Source organism: Acomys minous (genome assembly GCF_964271855.1).
Source record: "Acomys minous genome assembly, chromosome: 8".
NCBI classification, from domain to species: Eukaryota; Metazoa; Chordata; class Mammalia; order Rodentia; family Muridae; genus Acomys; species Acomys minous.
This window is the reverse complement of record NC_140489.1, coordinates 2,560,419-2,582,796: the sequence shown is the minus strand read 5'-3', so window position 1 is coordinate 2,582,796 and position 22,378 is coordinate 2,560,419. Positions and strand designations below refer to the sequence as shown.

Here is a 22,378-nt window from a genome sequence, read left to right as displayed (position 1 = left end):
CGCATCCTTTTGTTGGTGCTGAGTGATGGATCCTCCTCACCCTAAGGGTACACACAGTACCTGGGAGGCTGAGCTTCTCATCACAAAGAGAAAGTCTGTGATCCTGGTCCAAGTCTTCTGTCATTCTCCAAGTCCAGTGGGGGGGAAGGATAGGGAAGTGAGGATAAAAAGAGGAGGGTGGGAGGGGGAAAGGGGAGGGGAAGAGGAGGAAGAGGAGGAGAAGGGGGAGAAGGGGGAGAAGGGGAGGGGAAGAGGAGGAGGAGGCTGCAGCGCAGCGCAGCGTGCTTACACATAGGCCTTTGCTCGTTGCTATGGAGAGACCAGGTTGCCAGAGAGGCTGAGGGCGGCAGGTCCCCTCCTCCAGGCCTCGCTCAGACTCCCCGTTCTTGTGAGGTAGAACTCTGGCCTGGCCTGGCCCACACTCTTGCACTCTTTTCCTTCCTGGTTCTCAGCTCAAGGCTGAACCAGGCGTAGCTTTGGAGGCTTATTGGGAACTGAAGGCACCAGGCACTCAAGTAGACTGAGCCCTGAGGGTGATAGGCTGTGACGGGAGCTACCACAACCTGCTCTTCTCTCTAGTGAACCTGATGGAGGGCCTCAGAGAGGGTCACCATGCAGCTACTGATTTTAATGAGGGTCTGCAGGGACTGTCCTCTGGCATAGGAGTATTCCATAGGCCAGCTAATTAACTCCTCCTCACCTGCTGTTTTATGGAAGTCACCACCATGAAAAGCCGGGTTTCTCCTCTTTGCCACCCCTGAAACGTACCTTCCCCCGTGAAACCACCAGCTGCCTCATGTAATCAACTTAGGCCTACAAGAATGGGGCACCCCAGGACTCTGGAGCTCCGTCCATCAGCTTCTGTAAATTAAAACTAACTAGACAAAAGAGTTTAAGCCTGCGACCAGAGGAAGTCGTCTCTGAGAAGCAGCACCGGCAGAAGCAGGCACTTGCTAGCGCTGGGCCCTCTTTTTGGGAGCCTGGCCCTGCCTGGGTGCTGGAACTCCCGAGTTTTGCATTAAGTAGGCCTGGCCCTTTGCCCCAGGGATGAAAAGGCTATACCAACCTTCTGAGGCTTGTCTTGCAGTGGGGGCAGCAGAGTTTGTCTGAGGGCTCAGGAGTAGGCTCTGGGCCTTCGGGTGTACAGCAGGGTAGGAGTGGGGGGTGATGGGTGGTGTGAGCCTTGGTCTCCAGCTGTCCCAAAAGTGCAGGGAACAATGGGAAGGCGGCAGGAGAAGAGATGGGGGGGGGGCGCGTCGGGGTTTCCAGAAAAAGAGGAACTAAAGAGCTCTCCCTCCGCAGACTGTCATCTGCGTATGACAGGATCTGCTCCCCCACACTTTCCCTTTCTTCCTCTTGTTTCTGCAGCTGTGGGCCTTGAAGAGCGCATTGTACGCACAGATGTTGGGTTTAGGCTCTCTGGCCGCTCTGTGTGGGAGTGGGGGGGGGGCACAGCGCACCAGGGTGCCCAACCTGTGGCCTTGCCCCTGGGGCAAAGAAGGACTGCGCACTAAGGTTGTGGGAAGGAAGAGTCCAGGAGCTTGACACCATAGGGAAGAGTAGGAACCCCGGGAAGGGCTCTGCAGACCTCTTGGCTGGGGCGGTCGTTTAGGGTGTGAGGACCAGAGCGTAAGGATGCAGGAAGAACAGCTAGGTTTTCACTGCAGCCTCATGCCGCTAGCATGTTAGGCTAGCCGGCCATCAATCTGCCTGGACCAAACAGTGGCAAAGTCTCCTAAGTGCCTGTTCTCAACAGACTGCTTCCTATGAGCACCTGGGTCTTAGAAACTGTGGTTCTCGTACAGTGTGTGTGGGAAGGTCCCCAAGTAATAAATATCTTCTGTTTGGAAAGGAGAGAAAAGGCTTGGTTTACTGTATTTTTTTTCTCTTGGAGAGTTTCTGCACAGCGCTTCCCCTGCCATAAGCAAAGGGCAGTTTTCCAGCCAAGGCCTCACTCCCTCGCCCTAGTGCTACTCTGAACTTGGCCAGAATGAAGTGCAACTCCCGGGTGAAAGAAAAGACTGAAAGAAAGAACCGGTGAAGGCCTTGCGCTGTACCAATGACTGACAAAGCTTATGTCCATTCATAGTCTTGGGCGGATGAGGGTGTATGGAGTGCCACGGCCCCTTAGCCAATTGCTGTCAGCAACATGTGTGTGTGTGTGTGTGTGTGTATGTGTGTGTGTGTGTGTGTGTGTGTGTGTGTGTGTGTGTGTGTGTGTTGGGGGGGGCGATCGACGACATCGCTATAGCAACCGGTGGCTGGGCCGCGAGCCGCGCCGCCGCCGCCGCCGTCGCCGCCGCCGCCGGCCGGGTGCGCGCAGGGCCGGATATAAGGCGGGGCGCGGCGGCCGTGCGGGTTGGAGCTGCGCGCGCGGCCGGCCGCCCTGCGGAGACCGTCCGGAGCTCGGCCCTGCACCCGCCCACGTAGCATCGGGACCCATCGCGCCTAGCCAGGGGGCCGGGCTGGGGCGGAGCACGCCGGGCTGCCCAGAGAGGCCTCACAGAACTGCTAGCACCCGCCGACTCCGCGAGAGAGCCACCGCGCTGCTGCTGCTGCTGGGACGCGCGGTACCTTTGTCTCCACCCGCCTGAGAAGTTTGTGGTCAGAAGCTGGATGGCCCGGCTCGTCAGTGACTCCAGTGCAGAGAAGCGGTTGGTTGCGATGATGGCGCTGTCGCCAGCGGCCGCGGCTACTGAGCCCCGAAGCCGCTCGGCCGGGCGCACACCCCCACCTCTTCCTGCTCTCTTGGGCACCCAGCGTCCGCTCAGCTGCAGGTAACCAGGGATGGCCAGCCCTGTCACTGAGAGGGGCGGTCGGGTGGGCCCTAGCAGAGGAGACAGGAGTGGGGTGGGGCAGAAGGGATCAAGAAGAGTGGATAACCCAGGGCATCACCAAGCGCGGTGGTGGCAGGGCGCGGAACAGAACCTTCCAAGGGTTGAGGATGTGTGTGAGGGGCCCAGATATAGGACCTGGGCATCTTGCCTAATTCGGGAATAATTGACTTGCCGCAGGACACTTGTGAAAGGTTCGGCCAGGAAAGACCTGCGTTTGGAATTATCTCCAGGTCTGAGGCGGAGCGCCCAAGGTGGCAGTTCTTTCCGAGCGCACAGATTAGAAGGGCGAGACAAATGCCCTGGGCCTGCGCCTCCAGGAGACTTCCCCGGGGAAGAGTGGGGCGGTGGACTGTAAGACTTCTCCCCTCGAGTACTCTTCTCGGCTTGTCGCAAGGATAGCTCTCTGGGAAATTCAGAACTTGGAGAAACCGGCCTCGAGGATGAGAGGTGGTGTGGACAACAGAGATGGAGGATGGTATGATGAGGAAAGAGGGAGGGTGGATGAAGGGCAGGATGAGCACAGAGAGGACTCAGTGTGGGGGCGTTTTCCTCTGGCCGCATTTTGGAAATCTCTTTGCTCTCCTCTCTGGGGTCTCGAAGTGTGACTCTGTGCCATCCGGGCATCCCAGCTGGCAGCGAGTTAAGAGGACCAAGTGGGCCTGGGGCGGAGCGCTAGAGAAGCAGGTGGGGCGGTCCAGGAAAGTGCCGAGTCCTCTGCCACCCGCCGCTCCACCCCCCCCCACCCCCCACCCCTAGCCCAGCCTTTCAAAGACTCACCTTCCAGCTTCCACCTTCCCTCCCGGGACGGGAACCTGCGCCTTCCCCCACCCCTTATCTATCCCAGAACCCCCGCCAGGTGGGGCGGTCGCGCACTCGGCAGAGAAACTTCTGACTCGGAGCTGTTTGAACAAGAGCTTATTTCTTTCATTTCTAACTGTCGGTTTGGTTCTGCAAACCCGCCTGATTTGCTCTTAAGAAAGCTGCTCCCCTAGATAGCTGGGTAGATCCCCAAATCAACAGCATTGACTTTTAAAGCCAAAGTCCCATTGCGTTTTCGTTGCACCGCGACGCTCCGGGCTAGACTGCTTGAAGGAAGAGGGGCCAGTCTCGGGTTGCCAGGGCCCTGTACACGGCAGAAAGAACTATCCGTGCGGGGCAGTCCACCTGTCGAGCCGCACCGTGCCTCTGCCTGCCGGGTCCTAGCCCACTGAACGCTTCTGCCCTGTTCTTCACTTGATCCATCGAAGTGAGGAGACCTCGGGCCTCACTAGACACCCGGCACCTCTCGTCCTGCAGGAAACAGAGAGCCTTCCTGGTCTGGAGTGAAGGGCTTAGTGGTCCGAAGGGTTTTCACCAAGCCAGGATCGACAGAGTTTAGGGATCAAGCAAATGTGAGGAAGCAGAGAAGGGAGGTGAAAGCTCTTTTCTCTTCACCCACACAGGAGGAAATGCCCGCCCGCCCCCAGCCTGTATGCCCAACTCGGCTCCCAAGAGCACCATGGCCCGGGTGGGGAGTGCCGGTCTACCATGGTGGTGCTGTGATACTTTGGGTATTCTTGGATGGAAACGGGCGTTGTTGGGGACATTAATCCTTCCCCCCTCGGTTGGCCCGCGCGCGCTTTGTGGCCAAGGAGGCTGGGCCTCGGCATTGTCCCTGCTCGGACCCTCTCAGGGCTGTGAATACCCGGGGCTCCCAGGAACCCTCGACCTTTTGTGCCCTGCGCCGTGGTCTGATCTCCACGACCTCTGCAGGGATCTTGGGAATTAGTGAAGGGGGGGGGGGAAGAGACGGAGAAACAGGGGTGAGAAAGTGGAGGCCTATGCGCGTCAGACTCCCGATGTGGGGGAGGGGATTGGTGACTGCCGCCATCCCCTTCCCTTGATCCTAATCTCTGCTGGGACTCTGTCCGCAACCTGGTCCTGACCAGCTAGGCAAGTCTCCAGATAAGGCCTTCGTGGCCTGAGGAGAGCCTGAAGATTAAAAAAGAGAGAGAGAATCCATCCTTGAAGGGAGTTGTTTCTTGGGGTTGGGGCGAGCACGGGACTGGACTGGATTGGACTGGACAGTATGGCCAAATGTCCCCTTTCAATAGCAGGACATTACCCTAGAAAACTTCTGACCACGATGGCATGAGTGTGGGCCACTCCGGGCCAAAAACACCGGCCTGAGAGTGTGCCAGCCAAGGGTACACGGCGACTTTTGATGTCTGATGTAATGAAAACGCAGCCAATGGATCAGAAAAATGCAAGGTTTCCTCTTTGGAAAGATCCATTTTGGCATGTTCTCTGCTGGCTGGCTGGCTCTTCCACTCTGGACGATTTGTGGTTAACAAGCAATGCTAAAAATGAGTTCACAGAAACTGCCTCTCCTCGCTTTCAACATCACTATTATGAATCTTCCCTATCTTAAAACAGAGCATTTTTCTAGAACAACTATTTTAGGAGTGCTTCAAGACAGCAAATAAGTTATTATCTTTTGTATATTCACTTATGTGTATGCCTGGAAAATTAAGCAAACAGCCTATTTATAAAAACAGCACATAACTTATTTTCATTGAAGTTTATGTTTGAAAATAATTATTTCTTGGGAGATTCTTTTGACCATATAAGCCTTTTTTTTTTTTTTTTTGGCTATTTGAATGGCAGATTTGCAAGTACAATTTCATCTGTGGAGGGAACAATGGCTTTCAGCTGCACAAAGGCCCTCTCCCACCCCGAATTCAGACCGCAGTGCCTCTTGCTCTGATAATAGCTTCTGAAAAGATTTTGTAATGCAGAGAATTAATACATGATTATTTCCGCCTGACTTCTCTCATTTATTAGAATTCTGTGGCAAATTCCAAATTAAAAATAGTTCAGTTAACAGCTTTTAAAAAAATACTTTAAAATATTTCAAGGCACTCCTCTCCCCTCCCCGTTTTTAAGTTTGGTCGCTAGTCCAAGCTTGAAAAAAAAAAAAAAGCTTCGCTAAAAACTGTGATTAGGCTTAAGGTGATAGTAACTATATTTTAATAAATATATCTTAGTAAATTTAGAAAGAAATTTTCAAATAAAATCTCTAAAACACTCATCTGGCCGGCCAAAGACAAACTTGTTATAGTAACTCATTAGTAGTCTCCGAGACTAATTTCTGTTTCACAGGGGGAAGGCTCTGCAGTCATAATGACACAGGTCCCTAAAAGAGAGGGAGGGGACATGCCCTGCATCTTATCTTCGTAAAGGCCTTCGCAAACCAAAGTGTTTCGTGTGGTGTGTTGCGGGTGCTAACAGGCTTTAGCGGGAGTATGGCTGCAAATCAGATTCCTTAGGAATGCTACAATGAGTATGCCAACAACAGAAATTTAGTATTAATGAAGCTGTATGTTTGTGCTCATAACTCTGGGTGTGTGTGTGTGTGTGCATGTGTGTGTGTGCAAGCAGATTTTAAACTGCAAGTCAGAGACTTAGACATAGAGCTCTTGTGAACTGGTTATGTTACAGAGCCAAGAGGAAACATTTCGACTCCATACCACGTCCGCATTTGTTCACCGTGAAGTTCTGTACTGGTGTGGCTTAGCTCTCACCACTGGCTCTAGGTATAAAGCCCCTCACACCTCAGCTTACCATACAACGTTTAAAAAAAAGTTGTAGGGTGATTGTCAAGGATGGCTCAGAAGACAGATCACTGAAAGCCCCTAAATGCATCCCAGGCAGGGGTGGGAATGCTGAACTCTACTAGGGCATGGGACTGTAGACCAATTACTAAGGGCAAGTCCACAAACCGACTCCCCCACTCCCACACTGACATTGCCTCAGCTTTTGTAGTACTGCATGCTGTGATTTTGAGGTGTTGCAGGTACCTATGGTAGCAAGACAAGCTCAAGGTTGCAGCTGGCCCCCACCTGAGGGTGCCTCTGAACTGATGCAACCTGATTTTTTTTTTTAAATCTGTCCTATTCCTGCTGCCCAGGACTTGATAGTGAAGTGTGTCTCCTCCTGCATCCCAGATGCACAGGCTCCCCCTGGCACCCCCAACAACTTGCTTTTGAGAATGTGCTACTCCAAACTTTCAGAAAGAGCTTCACTGTGCAGAAGGTGCTCTGCTGCTTTTAAAAGACATCTGACTGTAAATGTCAAAGTTATAAATATTTAAACATCATTTTCTTTCAATTTCAAGTCAAGACTGATAAGATGTCTCTAATTAGTCTGGGCTGTCTTCCGGGAGGCCTGGGAAAGCCGCCTGTGGTCCACACCAAGCTGCTCATCCTCTTTGGGAAGTCTCCACTGCAAGAGGGACCAGGGCACACACCAGCTGCACTTGGGGTCGGCACAGGTGCAAACTCACATTTAAGCTTCCAACAGGCTCACATTTTTTTTCCTCTTGAGGCTCCTAGTTACCGAGCGAGCGTTTTTTAAATTCGTTTCTTAGCTCCACAAAAGGAAGGAGATATGAGCTTATGCGAACTCAGTCACCATACCTAGAAGAGGATGCTCAGCTGACATTAAACAAGAACTTCTAGAAATTGTTATTTCTTCCAGCATTCTTACAGTCTGACCCACTGCTAGCAGTGCTTCGCCAGCCAACTTCAACCCTCGAGGGCAGGGCGCTTTTGCCAGGTAGAGAATCCCTGACAGATTGTTTCCACCTTGAAATGCCATCGGCCAGTTGAAATCCAGACCTCAATATTTTACATATATTGACTCGAAGAAGGGGATCCACTCTGCTCACCATCCAGGGTGCTCTCCCACCCTGGGGCCCCTGAAGCCCCTAGCTTCAGATCTGGTGTCTCCATGACTCCCACCCCACAGGTCCCCTGCCAGTGGTGGGGAACCCCCTCTTAGGTTGGCTAAGGGGATCTGGGGGCAGGAGTACAATTGGTACTGACTCTGGGCACCAGCCACTCCTCAAGGCCAGGCAGAGGGCAGAGGAGAGCAAAGACTGGGGTAATCAGATGAATAGCATGCCCTGCTCTCTTCAGTTCTCCTACAGGGGCCCACTGAGGAGAATGAGGCTCTCTCCTTGGCGATTGGGTTAGGTCTCAGTAAATCCCAGCACCTCTAGGGAAAGGCAACAAGGGGGAGCCCAGGCAGCAACCGGTTTAAAGTAAATCTGAGAAGGACAAAGCTTGCTGCGCTGGGAAGCCTCCTCTTTTTAGGTGCAGTCTGGGGCTTTTCACTGGGTCTGGTTGTTCCACAGGCTGGGACCAGGTTCACCTGTAGGAGAATCACTGGCCTCTTCCTGTGGCTCTGGAGTGCCCAGTGTCTCTCTCTCAACCTGGCAGCATTTGTGCTCTTACTCTGGGCCTTTGGGGCCATTTGGTATGCCCCCAGCCCTGATGGTTCCCACCTCTGTGGAACTGCGAGTCCTGCCTGTGCAGGGTGTACTGACCAGGATGCCACACAGCATGGCCCAGCAGGGCAGGGAACTTCAAGCTATCTAAGAACCTAAATGTGAGGAGCTTCATGTGAGAAGCCAGAAAGTTAGGAAGGTTAGGGTTAGGGTTCCAGTGCCATGTGACCTTGGTTTGCTGAGAAGAGCTAGGAAGTCAGGGGAGGCAGGAAAGTAACCACTGATGGGGCTGAGTGTGGCCAGCTCCCATCCTGGCATTCCTAGGACCACGCTGAACCCTGGGGAGTTGCACCACTCCTCCGTTTTGCGAGTGATACAGGGGCCCACTGGCCGGGAACTTTACAGGGAGAAAGGGTTTGTTCTTGTGCAAACTTCAGCCAGTTGCCTGCCTTGTGAGAAGGACAGCCATGCCGGCCACGGAGCTCCTGGCCAAAAGGGTTATTTATGTGTTTTTGGGCTCCTGCAGGTGCTAGGCAAAGAAGCGCACTTTGGAAAGTGGACTGGGGGACTTCCGCTGAGTTAGGGATGGGGGTGGGGCTCTCCAGCGACTTCTTTCTCGAAGCTCCTGTGTGGGCTGGGCAGGAGTGGAAAGGGGAGCGGAAGCCAGGAGAAGAAGAGCGAGGGTCTCACAGCTTTCTCCACTCCCCTGTATTCTCTTGTCCAGAAGCAGCCGCCTGCTGCTGGCCACTCAGGCCTGGGTGAGGTGTCCACGTCCATCCGTGCTCTGGGTCTCCTGGTCCCCTCCCCATGGTCCCCTCTGCCTGGCCTCCTCTCCTCTGTTCCATCCATTACTGCAGCCCAGGAACCTCCCAGGTCCAGAGGCAAGCAGAACCAAGCCGTGCACCCAGGCAGGAAATCCCAGCGTTTTTTCTCATTTAACCCGCGTTTCCATTAACTCGGTCCCGGAGCCCGCTAATCCGCGCACCGAAGGCAAAAGCAGGCTAATTAATGACCAGCTTTTCCAGTCAAGACCAGCGATAATTGCTTTGGTGGCCTTTATGATTACAAGATAAAAATGGGCCTGGGCTGACATAAGAGACACTGTGTACACTCAGAGGCTGGAGGAAGCGAAGAGTTGGGAGGCTGAAAGCGGAGCAGAAAATTACTAATAGAAGAGAGATAATGAATAGGCCGGCCAGGCATTCATGGGGAAAAAAAATCCATTTTGTTACCACGCGAAATTAGGTGGCGGAAAGGAGTTTGCTAATTGTTCTCCCCTTGTAGCAACCAGGACGGAGGCAGGGGCGTGCTCTTCCATTCATTTCCCCGAGTAATTGTGGGGGTTGCTGGCCGGGAGTCCTGGGCGATTTGCCTGCGGCCCTTCCATTTTCCTGCGGCGTGTTTAATTGTTGCTAATACACCTCCTAATGAAGCTAATGAGGGGGAGGGGGCGCTGTCTGGCTATCTGCCTTGCAGTTGAGTGACATGCACAGAAGGATTTTCTCACCTACTCCCCCAGCAAGATGAGAAGTGAGCTTTCCAACGGCTGTTCTTAAATACCTTTCCCCTTTTTAAGGTTCCTTCATTACTCAGGTGCCTATAGAGTAGAGAGGGACTGAGCTGGTTGGACTAGCCCACAGAATGCCACAAACGCGGGTGCGTGCGCAAACACACACACACACACACACACACACACACACACACACACACACACACAGCTATGATGACTCAGACCAGTGCTCTCCACTGGGTCTGGGGAGTATTTAGTTCGGTTCACACTCTACCCACCTCTTGCCAAGCACGTGCTGAGCTACATGCTCTGGACAAATTCTGTATCTGATAAGAAAGGATGTACACTTTGTTTTACTTGAGGCAGCCATTGGGGTTGCCCTTGCCTTACGCTTGACAGTTTGGAGGTGCTGTGTGGTGCTGGAACTTCCTCCCAAAAGCACCCCTGGGCAACCCCTCCCCCAGTGTGTTGATGTCCTGATAAGTGTGGGGTTGTACGCGTGGCGTGCTCGGAGGGGATGGTCTGCTTGCTGGAGTCATAGGTCCTTGAATACTAACCTGTCCTCCTCCTCCTCCTCCTTAGCAGAAAGGAAGGCTCCTGCCCCACCAGGAAGAGGAGGAGGACTCTACCAAGTTCATCGTGCTCACTTTCCTCTCCATCGCCTGCATCCTGGGGGTTCTCCTGGCCTCCAGCCTTGCCTACTGCCTCCGCCACAACTCACACCACAAGCTGAAGGGCAGGTTGTCTGGACTAGGAGGTGACCCCAGTGCAGATGCCACCGAAGCCTACCAGGTAAGAAACAAACTTTGTAAAGTGCTGTGTTTGACTTGGGGGCCTGGGGCAGTCTGTCCCCTCCACCCCACCCCCTTCTCTAAGCTCTTTCATTAATTCATAGCTTGGGCTCTTCTACGATGACAATTTGAAACCTCTCCTTAGCATTCATGTAAATACCTTGCAACCACAATTTTATGGCTCTGTATTAATCTAACACACCGTTCTTGGACGGTCTTGTGTTAGCTGTGAAAGTGGGCTGCTAATTAGAAATGTGGAAAAAGTACAATACATGAATTATGCATTATCTGTTATCTTAATTTGGCTACTGTTAATGAAACAAGGACACAGTTGGGAGAGGAACTGGTTGTGTAGACATTTGAAGATGGCTCTCAAGTCATCAACTTCCTTGGGGTCTCATAGCAAGGGATCTTTTGACCTGATCTGTTGCCATCCTCTGCTATTATTTGGATAAAGTGAAACCTAATGCTGATAAATGGGACGTAAAGTGCATACATCTTCATGAGTCAGCAGTGGCTGCTGTGTGCTAGAAGTACAGTCAGGCAAGCAACACGCCTGGAGATAGACCAGAGGCCTGGAGACATATGAGAGGCAGATTCAAAGCACAAGAGGCATAATCAACATCCCATAATTTGGGGAAGTTCGGTATTGTATGTTTCATAATTAATGACATTTCATAATGAAACTGTGACTTTACTCAGCTGCAATGCAAGCCCAGGAGATGTAGAATAGAAGTCAGGGGATTCAATTTTCTTAATATAAAATATCAATATAATATAAATATTTCCTACTTAGGAATATACAATAACTTACTTGATTGCTACTTCTGAAGGCTTAATCAATATACATTAGTTACAATTTTCTCTCATTTATTGACTCTTTTGTCTTTCCTGATCACATGGCTGTACTGTGTAATGTCTTGTCAGTAATTCTTGTATGACAATGTATAAAGCAAACGCTGGCTGTCCTGTTGTCCAAGTTACTTCAGTGAGCTCTCAGAGTCTCCCAGGAAGTAGCCTGACCGTGCAGTAGCCACCCCAGCTAGTCTGAGATGGCTGCCTCTTACTCTGTGGCTTCTCTGCTTCTGCCCCACGTGGCAAGTTGAGAAGAATTTATAAAGCTCCTGTGCTTAAAAGAGATGAGGAGACAGCTTTTGCTCCCATTTCAAAATTCTTATCATCATTGCTGAATGGAGAAAGCCTCTGGTTTTCTGAAGGGGGGTCACATGCCTGGTCAGGATGATCTTTTTCCTATAAAGAAATGGTAACTTCAAATGCTTGAAGATGGCATTTCAGGCACATAGCACACAGCTTTGCTTCAAAGCCAAAAAAACCATGTTTGAAGAAGCAGCCTGGAAAAAAAAAATGTCACATAAACTAGTAAGAATTTACCCAGAAATTCTATTGAGCAAGACCATCAATACAGGATGCCAGGTCCCCAGGGCCAAGCTAGTGTCAGAGCATAAATAAATAATAACACTCCACACTTGCCAGTTCTGTGTGAGAGACAGAGATCATACGGACAGAGGGTTCCAGAGAGCATGGCATCCTTTGATATACTTTGAAATTCAAATATAAAATATTGATAGAATGAAAGATTGGACTTGCATGCAGAAATGACTAATTTTTACAAAATTGTGAGTAGAAAATGCATGCTTATGACTGAGTTTGTGATAATTAACAACAACAACAACTCTTCCCAGTGACAGCTCTAATTAATAGTATCTGTAATTAAAATCACGTCCTTGCAGCAAGAAAACTGTTTGAATTTCTCAGAGTGACCTTTTTTGTGTTCCTCCTGGGGCATGGTGGTTAAGTTGATATTGATTTTATAATGAGTTCTGGTTTGTTTAATAAGAATCTGTAATCCAACAATAAATGAAATGTGTGCTTTTCTTCAATCCAGATTAATAAAAGGAAAAGACAGGGGGAAACTTTTCCTTCAAAAATATAATCTAGGAAAAAATTGGGAGTGAAATGTTTGAGAAATTTTCTGTTGGGTTTGTTTATGAAGTCCTTGCTAAGCGCTAACAGAGCAAGCTGCCCTGACATGATGGCGTCTGCTCCTGTCCCATCAGCTTCTTAGGAGCTTTCTTAGGAGGGCCATGTGCTGGGTACACATGTTGCTTTGGCTTGTTTTCAGCAGGGCAGGGCTCAGCTTTGGGCCTAACTGGGTGCACTGAGGGCTCGTAATTGTGCGTCTTCAAGGAACAGCTGTATGGAGGAAACACGAAGCAAGTGTGGATCCGTTGGTGGGGCTTTATGGCTTTACAACCTTTCACTTAAAAAAATCTTCTTAAATGTTAAAAAAAAATCCAACTTGAGAGCCTGTGAGATGTCTCAGCTAGTGAAAGTACCTATGCCCAGAACCCACACAGTGAAAGGAGAGAAGCAATTCCCATGGTTGTCCTCTGACCTACACACGCGCGCGTGCACACACACACACATGCATGCACGCGCATACACGCAATAATTTCGGGGAAAGGGTCTTCTTAAATTAATGTATCTACTACTAAATCTTTGTGCATCTGAGGGTGTACCTAAGTTGTAGAGTACTTGTCTAGCATAGATTTCATTGCCAAATTCATATATATATGAATATATGTATGAATATACATATGAGAGAGGTATTTGTGCTTCCATATTTGCTTATTCTGTAATTGTGACTGTGAATAGGATTTGTCACACTTTTCTTCAGTGATCACAGGGACAATAGAACAATTTGCCACTGTGCTTTATTTCATGGGGATATGACAGAAAAAAATTCATTATTTTAAGTTTATAAAAGGGGGGAAAAGGCTATGATGTAAGTAGGTTAAAAGTTACCCAGGGATGTTGGTAAATGACAGTGCAACTAAGTGTGGTCGCTAACAGAGATGTGATGTTACCTTGGAAGTGACAGAGCCAAATGTTTACGTGGGGAGAGCACAGCACAGAGCATGGCTATTCTGACTGTGCAAAAAGGGGAGGAGCAGAGATAAGGTTCTGTGGGCAGCACATATCGACCCTGGCTGTAACTTTCTCCTCACAGCCCAAAAGGAGAATCCTCCTGGTAGATAGCACCAGGGTCAGTCTGGTGGGAGGAGCGTCCCCACAGGGACTGGGAGGCCCCTCCTGTCCGCAGCACCTTCTGCCGCACAGGTGGGCAGGCTGTGTCCTCCACCACTGCCACCCATACATGTAACCATGGGAGGCACAGGGTGCGACTCCTGAAGTGGTCTCAAGCCAGTCTGCAGTGGGAACTATTAGGCTGCATTTCAAATATCTCTAAACATGTTTATTTTTTCTTCCCATGTATTTGTATGAATATACCCACCTCTGTGTGTGTGTGTGTGTGTGTGTGTGTGTGTATGTGTGTGAGTCAGAGAGAGGGGGCGGGGAGAGAGGGAGAGATGCCATATAGGTGTGCTGGAACCCACAGAGCCCAGAGGAGGATGTCAGAGCTAGAGTGTAGGTGGTGGTGAGACACCCAACATACATGCTGGGAAACAAATTCTGGCCATCTGGAAGAGCAGGGAGCTTTCTCAACTTCTGAGCGCGCGCTCTCTCCCTCTCTCTCTCTCTCTCTCTCTCTCTCTCTCTCTCTCTCTCTCTCTTACTTTTGATCTTGTTCCAAGGTATCGGTCATGTCAGATAATGCAGTGAAGGCTAACTTGTTCATACTTTTACATTTTGGGCCCCACAGCTAAAATACATATTTAAGTTCACCATCACTGTGTACTTCCGCAGAACTTTCCCCTTTGTGTCAGTGTCACTTTTCTTATGTATTTATAATACATGCTTGTGCTAAATCTGTCCTTCGTCATCTCAAAGAAACTTCTTTCTTTACTGTTTTTTCCCCCTCAAATCAGCTTCATATGCTGTGTGTGTGCACGTGTGCATGATCATATGCCTGTATGAACACATAGGTGCTCACGCACTGAAAGGCACAAATTCATGATGGTCGGCACTAGGGTACTTCTTGCCTCTTATTCGTGCAGGTGTCCTAGTTCTATGGAAGGTGATTGGGTAAAAACTGGGCCAAAAATAAGTTGTGAGATGATTACAAGACATTCTTCCTTTTTTCACTCCGAGTCCCTTTGAATGTTGCATCTTTTTTTTTTTTTTTTTTTTTTTTTTTTGAGGCTTTGATCATCTCTGAGCAGCGACTTTAGTATTCTGCTAGCCCACTCTCCCTCCCTGACACAGGGCCAGAGACTCCTGCAGAATGTTCAGCAACTTCTCTTTTGATGGTTTATTTCACAACACCCGGCAGGCTTCCTTGTGTACTTGGAGGCCTTTGGAACCAAACTCAGAGGGAAGGGTGCGTCAGGCCGTAGGACTGCCTGTAAATAGAGTCACTGGGTGTGCACCCTGGTTGCTGCGGCTCCCCTCAGCCGGTGATTGCTAATGTAACGACCCAGCCATGTGAGTGGTGTTCTTTGGGGTGCTCTGCCGCTTGTGCTGATGAGCCCGCTCACCTCTGCTGAGGAAGCTGGGTTCCATAGGAGAGGACAAGGTACCCGTCCATTCCTTCTCCGATGAATTAACAGACCCTTCTTTGTTTAGGTGAGTTCAGTTTTCCATAATTGGTGTAATCACTAGTCGTGCAAGTGGGGAACATATTGGATGCCTTCTAATTAAGTCAGAAACAGTGGATGTCTCCCTCCCCCCCCCCACCATACACTTGACCCCACCACAAGTTTCAGGAAAGCCTTTTCCATTTGACTCTGCTATGAGTTTTCAGATAGCTGTTCTGGCTTTTTATGAGTAAATTTTCAGGCTGAAATAACATTTTTGTGCAAATACCACTCCTGCTGCAAAATTAGGCAGATACCCTGACATGCAGTGCTGCTAGTGACAGTTCTGCTTACTGAATACTCAGCCCTGAGAACTGGGGTGTTTCTAGTGTATCTTTGCAAACATTACCGAGTATAGGCAGAATTCTTACTGCCTTCCCCTATACAAGTGCAGCCAGCACCTCCAAGGTGGTCTCCTCCTGCTCTTCCAGGGCCTATGATGTCCTGAAAAATTACTGCACCCTGCTATAAGTTAAGCAGATGCTAAATGATTTGTTTAATTGGTACCAAATTGCATGTATCTTTAGGTTGGAACATGACCATCCAAAGAAGTGTGCCAAAAAGCACAGCCCCCCACGTCTGAGGCATGTGTCCACGCCCTGTATGCTGAGCTTCAGCAAGCCCAGCCTGAGCATTTTTTCCAGAGGGAAGCTATTTGGAATTTATTCTTCTCATAAACTGTAAACTTTCTACATGCACAGTTCCAAAAATCAGTGGCTGTATGGTGTTCTACAGAGGCGCCTGGGCAAGAGACGCTTCCTTGGGCTGAGCTCTTGAAGTGAGACAGATCGTGAAAGAACACCAAAGTCTGGAGGATGGCCAGAGAGATACGTAAGCAAAGTACAACATGCTACCCATCCGAGACCACAGGCCACTCCTCTCAGTCAGACGTGATTTAAAATAGCAAGCCACTTATGGAGGCGTGGAGAAGAATGATTGGAGTTGCTAGTTCATAAGTGTCTCGAGGTCTGATTGACAGTTTCTTCTTGTTAGCATGGTGCTGTTTGATTTGTGTGTGTGTGTGTGTGTGTGTGTGTGTGTGTGTGACTTATTGGCAGTTCCTAGGAAGCGTTGGGTGAGGGATAGGAATGAACGAATGAATGAATGAATGGTATTAATTCAGCCTTACTATACCAGCCATGGCTTTTCTGGCTTCCGTTGCTGTCTCATGGCACAGGTGAGGCGAGTGGCGTCTCCGGGATGTGTGGGTCCTCTCTGAAGCATGGCTAGGCTTTTGGCTTACCTTGTTAATTTTACTGCTGGAATTAAGAGAAAGCCACCTCTTGCAAAATTGGGAGCCGCTTAGCTGGCCGCCGCCCACCCAGGGATGGCGTTCTGGGGTTCGCTTCCCACCACAGTCTCTGATTCCGTCCCCTGAGCCAGCTCTGCAATGAATGGCCACGGAATCACCTGAGGAGTTGAGATCCTCAGCACTGTGTCTGACAGGAGACCAAAACTGGCACCAGAAGCCCCCCGACTTTCCCTGTACCCCCAGTGACCCCTGCTCTTGGGCCATGCGAGAGCAGCAGTTTCCAGGCTGGGCACTCTGACTGTAGCACTCACCTGGTACCCATATCCATGACAGCCTTGTCCTATCTACCTTGCATGGTGGAAAGACCTACGGGAGACAGGAAGTAGGGACGCCCATTGCCTCGTGCCTGTGACTAACATGAGATGTTAGGTGCAGCTGACATCTGCGTGGGACATGGCGTGGCCCTGAGATGACAGGTGAGGCTGCTCAGTCCTCTGGCAGACAGGGTCTGTAGTGGCCTGCTTACCGACCGAGGGGGGTCACGGAAGGACAGTGCAGGAGTGTGGGCAAAGCGTTCTGTTGTGCCTGAGAAGATCTGCCAGGTTAGTAGTGTTAAGGCAGGAATCACGGGTTCACTTCAGGCTGGGGCGATGGAGAAGACTTCTGATCTGGCTACTGTGCACTAGGAGGTTGGTTGCAAGCTGTAGAGAGGGCAGTGCTATCTGTGGGGCTCTGATGGACAGGCAGCCTCTCGTTTTCACTGACCAGAGGAGGAGGACAATGTCCTCTGTCTCCTTAACCGCTGGATCCTTTTCTCTGTTTTGTTTACCCCGTTCAGCACTGTTCATTCTGTAATTTTTTCTTTCTTATTATTTGAACTCACAGCCAAAGGTAATATGGGGGTTTATAAAGCATGTGCTGGTGGGTGATAGATCCGCGGGGTTGCAGAGTTGCATGGGGTCCTGATGTACACCTCTCTGTTTTGTCAAGCGTCTTCCCATAAATGGGGTTCATTGGACCTTGGATCCTAATTCAGAGAGTGAGGTGCGCTTTTCAAACCTAGACTCAGGAGTACAGCCTGCAAGGAAAGCACATGCTAGGAGTAATAGGGATGACCTGGTACCCAGACCTTCCTCAGAAGGGGAGCATCTGTGGAGTGTAGCTGGAGAGGCTAAGACGTGAGTGTGCGTCCTGCGTCAAGGGCCTTCGGATGGTACTTAGTGCTGGCCAGCCTTAAGGATCTGTAGAGACATGTCCTTCAGCGCCTCACAAGGTCACGCCAAGGAGAGAGTGCCCAGGTAGGAGACTCCCACTGCCATAGGCAGCCATCAGTTCTCTGGGGTAGAAGCTGCACAAACAGAGTCCTCTGGTAGCCCGTCTGGGCTTAAGAAGAAATGGCAGGAACGTGGAGATGACAACCCTGAAGGGGGGCACTGAGAGGAGGAGGCAGGTAAAGAGAGTGTGGGTGTGCAACCTACCAGAAAGCAGAGAGAGAGAGAGAGAGAGAGAGAGAGAGAGAGAGAGAGAGAGGGACAGAGAGACAGAGACACAGAGACACACAGAGACACAGAGACACACAGAGACAGAGAGAGGGAGAGACAGAGAGACAGAGAGACAGAGGGAAAGACAGAGACAGAGACAGAGAGACAGAGACAGAGAGAACTGTGGAAAAAGCAGTTGCATAGTCAGACCAGGGAGGACTGGAGGTGCAAGTAGCTTGCAAAAGCCAACCCAGGAAAGTGTGAAAGAGACCTGCTGGGAAACCGTGGCACTCCAGGCCTGAGTAGGATACTCTCCACTCTGGGACCCCTGGGGACTGGAACCCTTTCCTCATCTGCCCTGAGCTGTCCTGTCTCCAGCCCTGGGCCGTTGCTTCACTGGGTGCTGAATTCTGCCCTGAACCCCTGTACATACAGGCCTCAGGAGCCCCAGGCGACCTCAAGGCCTGGGAATTGCAAAGCTTGGGAAGAGAGCAGGAAAGCAGGACTCTGTGAATGTTCGGCGCCTTTGTTTGCACTTGGTTTATTGCTATGGCAAAACAGAATAACCAAAAGCAGCTTAGGGGTAAGAGGGTTTATTGGGCTCACACTTGTGTCACTCAGGGAAGTCGGAGCAGGAGCTGGGGACAGGAGCTGAAGCAGAAGCCAGGGGTGGGGCAGGAGGGGCAGGGGTGGAGGTGTGGGAGGACACTGCTCACTGACTTGCTCAGCTTGCTTTCTTATTCAGCCCAGGACCCAGGGTGAGCATCACATACAGCGAGCTGGACCCTCCCACAACAATCATAAATTAAGGAAAATGGTCCACAGACTTTTCTACAGGCCAGCCTGAGGGAGGCATGCTCTCTGTTGAGGTTTCTTCTTCACAGGGAACTCTGGCTTATGTCAAATTGACAATAAAATAGAATAAAATAAAATAAAGCTCAGGACACTGCACAAGCAAGCACTCCACCAACTGAGCTACATCCACAACCTACGAAATTTGTTTTAGTATATGAAATATTACAACCAACAAAATTAAGTGTCTGGATGTAAGACTATGTGTCTATGGTGCAGTTATTTAGTTATTATGATTACATTTAGCAAGTAAAAACGGGTGTCTTAAAATCCAGGATACCATGGTGTTTGAGGAATACCATGTGACTTTGTAACATTTTGTAGCATCTCAACTAGAAAAGTTTATGTGTAACACTTGTGTAGGGCGACAGTCCACCAGCTATAAAAGCTATCTGAGGATAGCCAGAAGTCTGTTATTTTTGTTTGTTTTGTTTTTTTAATATAGTTAAAATGGCTGTCGTTCCTCTCTTTTTTCCCTCCAAAGTCAAAAAGGAGAATAGTTACATAAACAAGCACCCACAGAATGCTCTTGTATGGAAATCAGATGTCCTGCAGCCAAGTGGTGAACAGCAGTGGGAAAGCCCTCAGCAAGCATGTCCAGTGCCCTGCACTGAAACAGAAAGCTTTTGAGTAGGGGAAAGTAAAATAGGCTTTCCGCAAGCAAGTCAAGGACACTTAACTGAGATGGAGATATTCTTACTTTTCAGATTTCCCGTTATCCTAACCCCACCTGGACCCCTGTGGCTTTCTTCTCCTCTGCCAGATTCAATGGGGACAAACACACTGAGACCCAAGGGGCACCCTCGCCGGTGTGGCACTGCCCACTGCTCTGAGAATGAGCTCCACTCTGGCCATGTCTCCAATTGAGCGAGGGCTCAGCAGTGCGGCAGAGCTGTGCTGTGGTGGGAAGAAGCTCTTGCCAGCAGTGTCCTCCCTCGGCTCATCTCCTCACTCTGGATGAGCAAGCGAGCAAGAGGGGTAGAGGTGGGGGAATTGTCCCCTCGCAAGTTTCTTTCACACAGAGGAGCAGACTCTCCTCACAGCAGAGTCCCACAGAGGTGCAGAGGGGACCCTCAGCAGTGACAGAGATGTGAAACCTCATGCAGGGACTCGCACAGGGCCACCTGAACCCAGGTCACCCCAGCTATAGCACTCCCTTGCTCACTGGGGTCTGCATTGGTGGAGGGGGCAGAGGGGGGAGTGGGGAGGGGCCAGGATGATGCGAGGGTGCTCTGAGCAGCTGCTTCAGCACCCCCCACACACACACACACCATGGCCCTGCCCTTTGGCTTAATTAAGCGGCAGCAGAATGGAACCCTGAATACCTTTTGTATCCCAGGCCTCTCTTCTCCCAGCCTCAAACCACTCCTGTGCTCTTCTGCTCAGTGCCTTTGTTCTGACCCCCCCACCCCCACCCTGAGGGAGGCCCTGCTTCTCCCATCTGTCAGCCCTGTGTGCTCGGACCCCATCCTGGCCCAGGGGACCAGCCCCATCTGAGCACCAGGCTGAGTCCTGTGGTTCCCTCTCTCTCTCCCTTTCACACCCTTCCCATTCGCAGACATGCACATGTGTGCGTGCTTGCCGCTCTTCTTATCTGGCCTGCCCTCCCTCCAGCACTGGGCTGAGGGGCCAGCCTCCTCTGGGTCTCCCAGAGGGTCGCATCTGCACAGTCTGCAGCACCTGGCGGGGGGCCTGTGGGCGATCAATGAAAATTAGTCAATACGCTGAACTAGTATATTGACGTGTGAAGAGCCGCCGTTGCAGGGAGGCCACTTCCAACTCCTGAAAACCACCTTGCGCGTGGTTCCTGGAGGTTGAAAGAGCGTGGGGGGAAGCATTCTACAGCCGCTGCCGCTGCGCTGCCAGGGAAGATGACAGTGGTGACAAATGATGGCCGATTGCCTTTCACTAAAAAGAATGCTAGGAAGGTGGGGTGAAGTTCTCTCGGGAAGTGCGTGTTCCCAGCCACACTCCATGTCAGGCCCAGGCTGCCCCAAAAGCAAATGATTGATTTCCCACCGACTCGGCTATTTCAGATTGCCTGAATATGAAACTGAGCCATGAGTGCCCATGGAGGATGTGATCCTGATGCTTCAGGGAGCCTGGAAATCACTACTGTGTTCCACCTTCCCTTGCCCCCCTACCCTCCCACCCCCCACTCACTACTACCCCCACCACCACTAACCCCCACCCCACCCCACCCCCACCCCCTCCCACCACTACCCCACCCCCCCACCCCCAACCCACCTACCCCCTACACCCTCACACACACAACCTCCCCCCCACTACCCCTCACCACCACCCGGGGAGCACTTGAGATTCCTTGTTCTGGGATTTGGGGCAGTGTAGCGGCAGTCCTCAGATGTGGAAGCAGACCTTCTATTTCCCTGTCCTGTAAGTAAGATGCAGTGAGGAGGTGCTTCTGTGTTGGCCACCCTCCTGTCACACACACCCAGAAGAGGCCGGGTGTGACACATCCACTGTACCCAGCTATAAGTTTCCACTTTCGGGTCAAGCATAGTGAACACAGTGGCTAAGCTGTTTCTGCCTCATGTTTTCATTTTTACAACTCTTCCCTGATTCCCACGGGCTGTTCCTCAGAAATGGCACAATCTCGAAAGAGGAGGGTTGTGTCTGTGAGAGCCATGCTGCTGCTCTGGAGCTCTGGGCACGTCAGCCAGTAACTTTTGGCAGCTGCTGAGCTTAAGGGCTGATTGAGTTTCAAGTCCTCACCTCCGGGCTTTGGGCTGCCTGCAAGTCAGAAGGGGACTGACTGCCTGTGCCTTGGCGGCTTCGAAGCAGGGCCAGGAGATCACGTTCCCAGCCCTCTCCCAGGGATCTCTCATGTGTCAGCCAGGACCCTGGGGCTGCTGGTGGCAGAGTTGGACTTCCATTCCAAGTGGGGGCTCTCACACCGCTCCCTGGTGTTGGGTGTTTAGGACCCCCAAAGTAAGCTGGCATGCTACCTGGATGCCACAAGCAAGTATCTTTTAAAGCCCTAATTGTGGACACTAGGTCCTGGGGACGGAAGACAGGCAGGAATGGCCCTACCCTAGGTTTAGGAGCCAAGATGGACCGAAACATCATAGATATGGTTGTACTATGACTGCCTGTGATGTGTGCTCAGAGGGGGCGGGGGTGGGGGGCGGGGGGGGGGCCAGCAGCAGGGCGTTGTCTTCCTGTTACTGCCGTCAGATGCTGCTGCGGAGACAGTTCCAGATTGAGGGGAGGGGCGAAAGCTATCTTTCTCTTATGTCAGTTAAAATGTGTCTGCCTTTAAGTTTTATTTTGAGAAAACATCTTGCAAAGTGGGGAACATTACTCAGTACTGCTCGGTAAACATTGCTGTCCCAGTGCCGCTTTTGCTTAGTCACAACGCCGTGAAGCACCAGCACCTCAGCTCACACAGCGTGCATGCGCGCGCATGCACGCACACACGCATGCACATACTGGTCAGGCCTTATATCAGAGAGAGGCCAGGAGGCCAGGTGGGTGGCAGATGCCAGGCCTCTGAGCTGCTGCTACTCTGCTGATCTCAGAGCCCTGCTCAGGAGCAGCTCTGAGGAGGCCGGCTTCCTGATGATGGGGGTGGGGGGAAACGCCAGAGTGCATCTAAGCGGACGTATAAAAGCCCATTTGTGTGTTTGGTGTGTATGAGGCTAAGAAGCACAGGAGACCTCACTGGAGGTGCTGGAACCAGGTCACCTGGAAGGTGATGGCCACGTGACTTGATTCACCATTTAGAGTGAGACTGGATCTGTTACAAGTGGGGAATAAACAGTATTCTGCCTATAATGGGTCTGCTGGTGCTTTGACCTCGAGCGAGG

The 22,378-nt window shown here is 51.0% G+C and overlaps 1 protein-coding gene across 2 annotated transcripts in view; it reads left to right on the top strand.

Moving 5' to 3' along the window:
- PTPRN2 (protein tyrosine phosphatase receptor type N2) overlaps positions 1-22,378 on the top strand; it is a 705,670-nt gene that overhangs the window by 578,098 nt on the left and 105,194 nt on the right. Inside the window, exon 13 of one of the 2 annotated variants that reach the window (XM_084793869.1) lies at positions 10,202-10,408. In XM_084793869.1, the coding sequence (XP_084649995.1) occupies positions 10,202-10,408 (207 nt within the window). Of the gene's footprint in view, positions 1-10,198; positions 10,409-22,378 lie in introns of both variants that reach the window. The other variant, XM_084793868.1, reaches the window with a different exon arrangement.